This window comes from Orbicella faveolata, unplaced genomic scaffold (assembly GCF_042242905.1).
Source record: "Orbicella faveolata isolate gen_17 unplaced genomic scaffold, um_ofav_v1 contig_12, whole genome shotgun sequence".
NCBI lineage: Eukaryota > Metazoa > Cnidaria > Anthozoa > Scleractinia > Merulinidae > Orbicella > Orbicella faveolata.
In genome coordinates this window covers 26,040,001-26,050,218 of record NW_028301539.1, presented here as the reverse complement: position 1 = coordinate 26,050,218, position 10,218 = coordinate 26,040,001, and the positions used below count along the sequence as shown (strand labels likewise).

The window sequence follows — 10,218 nt, the reverse complement described above, 5'->3', positions numbered from 1 at the left end:
AAACTAAAGTGTTTGTGAAGCCAACAAACAGTGGTCTGCTTCTCCATTACCACAGTCATGTCGATAATAGGTACAAGCGCGGACTATTGACAACTATGCTCGATCGCGCACATCGCCTGTCTTCGTCATGGTCCTACTTCACTGAGGAGTGCGAACGACTGAAGTCTGTTTTCTCTAAACTGAAATATCCCAAGCACCTTGTTGACTCCACTGTCAAAACCTTCCTAAATTTAAAGGTCGCTGACCAGCCCTCATTACGGTCCAGATCTACGACAGAAAACACTACTCGGGTTGTCATACCCTTTAAAGACCAGGAGTCTGCTAATATCGTGAAGACACAGTTGAAAGATCTCAGTGTGAAGCTGCAGACCAGTGTTCAACCGGTGTTTACGAGCCGCAAGATTGCCCAGGAGTTCCCGACAAGCGAACCTAAGCCTCAGCTCATTGATCAACAATGCGTTGTGTATAACTTCAAGTGTGACCAGTGCGATGCTGGTTATGTCGGTTACACCCGTGGCCATCTGTTCGTACGCGTTGATGGACATAGAAGCAAGACCTCGTCAGTACGCAATCACTATGATAGTAGACACGCAGGCAGGATTCCGGATGACCTTCGCAATTGTTTTAGCGTGTTGAAAAAATGCCACAACAAGTTTGATTGTCTCATTAATGAGATGTTACTCATTAAACAATTACGACCGTGTTTAAATGTACAATCAGACTCAGTTCGCGCTAAAGTCTTTGTCTAACTTATGCAAATTAGAAACTCTGAACTCTTAGTTACCCTTGAAATCGCATATTTAATTAGTTTCCCTTGACAATGGCGCCAAGATGTCGCCGAAACGTCGGATTTATCTATCGTTAGTTTTTGCCTGTATATGTTTATCTAAATCATTGTTGATTAACATTGTTATTAGTTGAAAAAAATGTAAACATACTTTTTACAAGAATATTGAGGATTTTTTCAGTCGTAACTTCAGTGCTGGGATGAAGTGTCAGGTTGCTTTCAGTGCATCCCGTGTTAAGGAAGAGGGATGGGGGTACTAGCCTGGAAAGTGAAGTCAGATTCGTGAAGTAGAGTAATGTCAGTGTGACTCGAGCTTTGAGTGATAACTGAAAGATGCCATACTAAAGCAGACATACAAATTAAACCCATAAATGGTATCCAATGCTTTTATCCAGGATTTCATAACTGACAGGCCTAAACCAAGAACATAGTATGACTATATTCTCTTACCTCTGACTTGCAACCCTTAGTGATACTTTGTTGAGTGGAGAAGACAAGGCATTTCACCCGAAATACCCTTAGTCAAGGCCGTAGCTACTGTAAGGCAAACCGAGCCACTTGCCTCCGCCATTTTTTTCATTTCTGTTGTTTCTGTGACGAACTATGCATACCCGTAATTAGGTGTTATTATGATTGTTGTTATTTTCGTAAGTACACGTGCACATATGCGGTATTTAAGATGCAGTCTTGTAATTTATGCGTCTTGCGGTCAGTTTCGCAATGTAACGGCTAACGCTGTTTGTGCGCCATTAAAGACAACATTTTACCGTTATCTCTCGTTACAGTTTCTTTTTTGAAGGCGAAGTAAAACACTGCTAAATATTTAGGAAGAGAATTTTACGGTGGACATTGCTTCGGTCATATTTTTTCCTGGCTATTGCTCTGTAAGTAATGCTATAATGTTGTGGGAATTTTCATTGTTCATCAGCGTGCTGATAAATAAACTTTTTGCTGGAAAGATGGACTGAATGCAACAATCACAAGCCCCCTTGCATGATATAAATGGTACTTCTTGATGAAGATTAGCAGTGAGCAGTTGTTGTGTTGTGATCTATAACTCTAGTGACCTCACCATGAGACAAATGATAATATAACAATTGAAGGGGTGAGTGCAAAACCATGCTAAGTGACGATTTGGGTGAAAAAAAAAAATTTTCGCGAAAGGGCTTGAATTTTTGCATGTGGTCTTCAACGTAATAGAAAAACGTGGTCCTGTATTTTTGTCGCTGGTTTTTGCTTCGTTTATAAAGACGCCGCTAGGAAAACCGAGTGGTTTTTCTGCATACGCAATATCTCGAAAACGAAGCGAAGCTTAGCGGAAAAACTACGGGACATTGTTAAACATACCTTAACAAAACTGCATGCGAAATTTGGAGCGTTTTCGACAAAGTTCACTTCTGATTAAAATACCTAGCGCCTCGGTTTATCATAAAAAAAGGATCGGCCCGCCGCGTCCGCTAGGACTTTGATTTCACTTAGAAAGCAGCAAAATGTCAATTTCACGCAACGTATAAGCTCAAAAATGTTGATTTTAGGTCAAAAAAGGTTTAAATGTTGATTTCACGTTAACGCGTGACAGCAAGGAGGTTGATTTCTCTTAGAATCGAGCAAAATGTCAATTTCACGCAACGCATAAGCTCAATGATGTTGATTTCAGGTCTAAATAGGTTAAAATGTTGATTTGGCGTTAACGCGTGACGGCAAAGAGGTTGATTTCACTTAGAAACCAACGAAATGTCAATTTCACGCAGCGCATAAGCTCAATGATGTTGATTTCAGGTCTCAATAGGTTAAAATGTTGATTTCACGTTAACGCTTGACGGCAAGGATGTTGGTTTCACTTAGAAACCAGCAAAATGTCAATGTCACGCAGCGCATACGCTCAATGATGTTGATTTCAGGTCTAACTAGGTTAAAATGTTGATTTCACGTTAACGCGTGACGGCAAGGATGTTGGTTTCACTTAGAAACCAGCAAAATGTCAATTTCACGCAGCGCATAAGCTCAATGATGGTAATTTCAGGTCTAAATAGGTTAAAATGTTGATCTCACGTTAACGCTTGATGGCAAGGATGCTAGTTTCACTTAGAAAACAGCAAAATGGTAATTTCACGCAACTTATAAGCTCAATGATGTTGATTTCACGTGAAAACGCGCTATAAATAGGACTGACAGATTAACAGATTAACCCTTCTCCGCAACGTACGAGTCTCCATACATCTGCATGTCCGCTGATCCCAGAAGCTCAAAACACTACAAATCATGTCGATTTGAAATAAAATCAACGCAACCTGGATCACAGATCTATGTTACAATCGATCGCTACTTGTTGGCCATTCTTATGTTTAAACAATCTAGTCACCAGTTCGAGAAACGTCCGCAGAACGTGATCGCAATGCATGCCGGGAAGGGTCTTTACACCTCGTGCGCGGGAAAACATGGCGGTCGATACAAGACAACCAGTTCTCGCTTTCCAAACTTTGACGCTAGCAACGCTTGGCAAATGGGCCACGACTCACCAGAGGGTATTTTTCTTGGGCAAGAACTGCTCTTGGACTTTGCTGCCTGGCTCGATCTGACTTCGAACGCCGATAACACGATTACGGTATATCAGCTGCCTTCGAAGTTTCAGAACACATTTTGATTCTTTAAAACGTGCCGATGACTTACGGGTTTATCGAGACTTTATGATGCCTCTCAACCACCAGGCAGACATACAAGGTACTTTAAAACAATGCTTAAGATATTAGTTGACAGAGCTCTAATGCGGCACATCTCTTTTTTGTTCGATGAATTTCGTTTGACGAAATCTGTTCCCAGATTTCCGCTCTATATATGCTGTGAGATTTGATTTTGACTTCATACACTATAAACAGTCTGCCTGTTTGCTGTTCAACAAATAAACTCCTAAAGACATGACTAGGAAAAGCCAAGTATTTTTGCATACGTTATAACTCGAAAGCGAAGCAAAAACCAGCGACAAAAATACAGGGCCGCGTTTTTCTATTACATTGAAGACCACATGCAAAAATTCAAGCCCTTTCGCGAAAATTTTTTCTTCACCCAAATCGTCACTTAGCATGGTTTTGCACTCACCCCTTCAATTCTCATCTTTTTACTATGCAAAAAGAGACAACAAGCATTCACAGGGCTTTCACATGAGATTTCCTCCACTGGGAGTTTGCAATAAATTTATCAAGGTCACTAACCTCTTTTTAAATCCTAAAAGAGCTATTTATTTCTCTTTGAGCATGTCTAGTTGAAACTGAAGAAATAACTTATCTGTCTGGATTTGTATGTTCTTGTATGAAACATGTTGAGGTGGGTGTGCCATAATTATCCCTTCAGGTGCCAATGGGTTAATTCATATCTGTTCTGTCAGAATATTTTTTTGTTTTGAACATGTCATGTTTCTAATTGAGGCCAGAGTGCTTACTTGGAAACCAAAACCAGGATCTTTACATTCAGTACATGTACTGTATCATTTAATGTATAAATAATAAAGTTTAATTGATGTTTAGCTGATGTGGTGTGAATAGCCACAGGAAGCTACATGTATAATGCTTCAGTGAGCAAGTAAGTTAGTAATTTATCAAAATACACAAACACATTTTAAATGGGCAGGTAAACGCTTATACATGCAAGGAATAGTATCACAAAGGATGAATAAAAGCAATTTAAATATATAATCCTACAGTACTGGTCATTGTGGGAGGTGCAGTAGCCTCATGGTTAGTGCGCTCGACTCAGGAGCGAACGGTCCGATTTCGAGCCCTGTCCGGGGACATTGTGTTGTGTTCGTGGGCACTCTACTCTCACAGTGCCTCTCTCCACCCAGGTGTATGAATGGGTACTGGTGAATTTAATGCTGGGGGGTAAGCCTGCGGTGGACTAGCATCCCATCCAGGGGGGAGTAGAAATATTCCTGGTCGCATTAAGCTACCGAAACCGGGATAAGCTCCGGCCTGATGGGCCACTTGGCTCGTATGTAGACATTACCTTTTACCTCCCTAACAGCCATACTTTTGAATTCCATCCATTTACGACGGATACGTTTTCAACAAATTTACTTCTTTGTTAAGAAAATAGTATTCGAGATTCCAGTAATGTTATATTTTATTTTGATTTGATTTTCCTTCAAAATGTCAATGTTAATTCCCTGACACAAAATAAAATTACCTAACCTTGATGAACTAATTTTCCCTAGAACTTTTCTGACCTGTGAAAACCCTGCAACCCATAGCATTCTAACGACGAAAAAGCAACTACATGTCATGTAAAACGACAAAAACAAGATGAGCTTAAACGTTAAACGTTCGCCCAAAACAACTATCAGTAAGGGCTTATATCAGGTGGGCTGATCAACTTTTCTTACTGACAGAGAAAATTGTAAACATCATCTTTTGCAAAATAAAACAAGGCAAAGACTCGAAGATGAACTTTATTCATTAATTTATTACTGATCTTTGAACAGCAGTTTTCAACATATTCAGAAAGGCTCACCAATCCATGTGGTCGATTCTTTCGTTGTTGATATCGTGATGCCATCTTGTTCACTCGATCGACGAGTCTGATCCACTAAAGTTTATATCGACTGAATCGTTGCCTGATTCACATGGTTCGAACTTATACGGCCGTATTTGGGCATTTCCAAATAAGACATCAGGATCTTGGTCTATTTTATACATCGGCAAGTCAATAAACGCCAGGAAATCCTTGAAACAAACTCAGTAATTTCAAGTAAATTATTTGGTTGCGAAAATGAGCTCGCCAAATATGACGTCACAAATACCTATAATTTCGTTTCCACTCCAAGCGCGGCCATTTCTGGTTCGTTTTCGTGAAGCTCTCGGGAATCGTCGGATTTTCGTGTCTTGGGCGCCACAGTTCACACAAAACTTATTTTTAAGAGTTGATTCTGCTTCATGTTGGTATAACTGACTTTTTTATAAAGGTTTTTCGGCTAAAGAAAAATTGTCAAAATTTCGTTGCATTTGACCTTTAGTACATTCGACTTAACTTAAGGCTGATCGAGAAAATGTTGATGCTTTCTATCTTTGTCCATGTAGCATCAGCTACTATCAAACCTCTACATTTTGTATTTCTTTGGTCAGGGAAATATTTTTATCAGGGAAAAGTCGGGGAATTTTGAAAAGGGATGTCTGCGACAACCATGTTTGTCAATTCAGAGCACAGGTATTTCATGATATATGAAGAGGAAACCAATGAAACCAAAACTCGCTGGAATCGCTCTCCTTCTGTAACAAACAGAAGAGTCAAAGTAAGTCGTTTTTATTGATTTGTTTTCCATAACTGTGATATAGGATCATTATATTCCATGCAAACTCATATATTTACGTCGTGGCACAATTTACAGCACCCAAGAGTTACCTGTGGCCAGAGGAATGTAAAATAGTTAATCAACCCAATTGTCACTTAGTATCTCGCCACAACTTGCCACTCGGATGCAAACTGTGAGGCCGTGGAAGAAGTCAATATTTTGAAGTAATTCGTATGGGCAAATATCACCGGGCGATATATTGGAAGCACTGAGGTGGCATTAAATTTAAGACTTAAAAGAGTTCCGTAGGAATGAAGGTGATCGTGCAAATTGTGGCTCAAAATTTGCCAAAACGAAATTGTGTACTAACAATTCCACACAAAGACAAATCAGATCAACTTGTAACATCAAGATACTTATATTGTTATTATTATTATTTTTTTAATTTACAGCAATAAACATAATCAGATTAAGTTGCAATATAGCACTGAGCATCCTTTGAAGCGCCTGATGAAGTTCTGGAACTTCATGTAACGTATAGGAAGTATTTCCCTTCGAAAGTGGGATGGACTGAAAAACTGTCATATATTGGTCCTTTGATTTTCAAAGGACAAAAGCACTCCTGAACTCCTCGTTGACAAGATTAGCAATTATGAGATGCTTTACCGCTTAGTGGATTTAATAACATAGTCGCACTCACGATGGTATTACGGGACAATAAATTAAATCTTTAAAGATATCATAGTAAAAATTTTAGTCCTACACTAATACTAAGGATATAGACAACAAAATGCCTGTTTTATACTTTTCTGCTTAGGGTGTAACTTCTTGTCAACTTTTCTTAAAAACTACAGTATCTTTATCTTTCTTACGAAGATATATGTTTGTTTTCTCATCGTGCTTATCCATTTAATTCTTGAGTTAACATAATATTTCAAACTAGCAAAGCCATGCAGAAAAATGTACTAGCGCTTCATGTAATATATCAAACACGAAAGACCGTGTTTGACCACATTTCCAAACACCGAGAAGAGAGTTGAAAATACGACGCGTAGCGGAGTATTTTTGACGAACTTCGAGGTGTTTGGAAATGTGGTCAAACACTGTCTTGATTGTTTGATATATCTCAATCGAAACTAAAACTAAGGAGAAAATGGAGAAATAAAATAAAATCTATGCTAATTAAGATCAGATATCCAAACGCCGTCAAGGTCATGATTTCCTTTGTTTAAACTTGATTAATTATTAATGAGTTTGAGAAATTTTGCTACTACATGTCACATAAATCTACAGCTCTTCTTTGTCACTGAGGTCGTTTGCGAAAGAGTGCGAGTAAAGCTGATCTGTATTCTGGCATGCGGATAGCGTATAATATAGGATTTACAAGGTGGTTGGCGTAAAATAAAGCAAATATTGCACTAAATAAACAAAAACTCTCCGAAGAGGACAGTGATAGCAATATTTCGGATTTAGTGTTAAAAATGAGGAAATATAATATATTAAATGGCAGGTACAGCAGAAGAGATACCACAGTCACAATCAACAATGTCATGGTCAGTTTTCTTTCTCTACTGGCTGGACCATGGTGTCGAGGCTGCGCTCCACAACGAACCTTAATAACAATGAACACGTAAGAAACAAAAATAATCAAAAGGCACATCACAGCTAATGAAATCCTCAAGTAAAAATAAACGTCAGATAACTTTCCAAAATGGTCAAGAAGGATATGAGTAATTGTTGTCAAGCCAGCAGTAACCCATACAACGGCAATTATTATTCCGTACGCAGATTTCTTCAGCACACGATGCCTTAACGGCCAAAACGTGGCGTGCATCCGTTCTAAAGCAATAATGGTGATGTTTGATAACGAACTAATCGGGAACAAGAGCAGGAGTACATAAAGTATATAACGTACCCAACCATCAATTGAATGCGACTTCCATACATTACAGTCTGCTCCAACCCTATAGAAGTCATATACAGCAGATCCCCCAGCCAACATATCTACAACCGCTAAATTTATCACCAGGTACGTGCTACGCTTGCGGAGATTACGGTTTTTTATAAAAACAATTATCGTACAGAGGTTGAGTGTTACTAAAGCAACAGACTCGGCTAAGCCTACAGTCACCCAGGTAATGCACTCAGATAAAGACATCTCAAAGCTCTATCCTTTTTGTATCGCTGTTAGACGTAACTTTATTATTCGTCTGTCTGTGGAGAGAAGCGAATTAATTTTGTCAGGTAATGCACTCAGATAAAGACGACATCTCAAAGCTTTATTATTTGTCTGTCTGTGGAGAGAAGCGGATTAATTTTGTCGGGTTCTTTTACTGCTCCATAACATATGAGATTAAAGAGGTCGAGGGCATACTCTTGACTGTTCCGGTGTTAGTATGCAACGACGCGTTAGCTCTTCAGCCTTCCCGAAGGTTAAAATCGTATTATTTGCAATAAAAAAATAACATGCGGCCGTCTGTGTGAGTTTACCTTTCAGTTTCTTTAGGTTGCTTTTGCTCTCTTTGCGCATTTGGAGGGAGCTAATCTGAGAAAAAAAAATTAAGTTTATTTTACGTATACTGTAAAGTAAGGCATGCAAATAATTACTAGGCTCAAGTTTTACATGTCAGATTATTACGGCGTTGGTTTGTAGTATTTGTTGACTGACGCGTAACGTAATTCAACATGGTATTTTTAAACAAATAAATATGGTAGAGCTAAGCATTTCCCTCTCTAGTAATGTCCGATCTCTTGGATAAAAATTCTGCAACAACAAAACAATAGAATATTCATTTCAGCTTTCTTTCACTCTATTTCGATCAACTCGTCGACCGCTCGACAATATCAATTCTACTTTCTCTTAAACTGCTCTTGTAGTGATTTTTGCATCTCCTGAATTTCGGCTTGTTGCTTCTAGGAGTCCACATCTAAGTAAGTGTTAAAACGTATTAGCTCCAGGCATTAAAACGGATACTTTGATAGCTATCGTTTCTTCTCCGAGCATATCTTAAGTGCAAGATCTACATTGTATAGTAAAGCAGTTGAATTATTACAATCTAACAGTTTAATACATATTTGACTTACCTTACCTGATCAAGAAGATGTTGATGCTTCCTATCCTTGTCGATGTAGCATCGACAAGGTTGTTGTTCTCGGCAAACTTTCCTGTCCTTCAATAAACGGAAATAAACCAGCTGAAAACACCAGATAACGCGAAAAAAGGGATTTCCTATAAATTTAACAGGTCGAGGTAAATGGTTGGCGTAAATCAAGTCGGAGGAATGTAAACTAGTAGCCTATAATTCACTGCAACAATAGTCGTGTTCCATTTATCGGCAAAAATTCAGCGAACCGATATAGAAAAGACACTTTCCAATTAAATTATGAGGCAGACGGGGGGGACGAATAAAGAGTTCCTCTGGGCATTATCGTCAAAGGGAGGAATACATTTGATGACATTCTGTTCTCGACAATGTCAAATTATTCATGTGGTTTGTTGACTGATATGCAATATCGATAAGAGCTACTTCAATTCCATTTTCTTGAGCGACATTCGTGTCTCGATATTAAAACCTGCACAGCCCACAAAATTTCAACTGTTTCTGGTTAGCTGCAATCAGCTGCCAAAGTGTCAGTACACTTTGCGCAAAAAAAAAATGGTTTTATGTACTTAAATAGATCACCAATGACAAATTTGTCACAAAATAACAATTAGCCCCCTCTCTCCGATTCTGAACCAATTTTGTTTATCTAATTTTATAATTATTTACATGATCTTGCTTAGCTGGCAACATTGGAAAGGCGGAGAGAAGAAAAGATTGCGCGAAGAGTTGAAAAGTTGTCTCTCGTTAACGTGGAATGTCTCAGCTACTCTTGCAACTGGTTTTCTTTGCAGCGTAATGAACGAAACATTTATTAGCTGGAAATAATTAAGAACGAGCCAAAAACTGAAATTAACTGAAAATAAAAACAGGCATTTGATCCGTTCGTTTCAAGAAGAAAGAGAAGGTATTTGATTTCTAAAATGCTTAATGTGCCAAATAACGGCACATGATTGAATTTAACCGTGTAAATTGCGCTGACTAAAATAAATACGCAAGAAGATTTTCCTGTCCCGAACTGACTAATCCAAACAGCAACCTTTCACTGA

At 38.6% G+C, this 10,218-nt stretch overlaps 1 protein-coding gene across 1 annotated transcript; it reads right to left on the bottom strand.

The window, feature by feature from the left end:
- Window positions 1-6,238: 6,238 nt before the first annotated feature.
- On the bottom strand, window positions 6,239-8,389 carry LOC110061577 (substance-K receptor-like). The gene has a single exon (XM_089279475.1). The coding sequence runs from the start codon at window positions 8,224-8,226 to the stop codon at window positions 7,372-7,374; it is 855 nt and encodes a 284-aa protein (XP_089135601.1). The 5' UTR covers window positions 8,227-8,389; the 3' UTR covers window positions 6,239-7,371.
- Window positions 8,390-10,218: the final 1,829 nt, after the last annotated feature.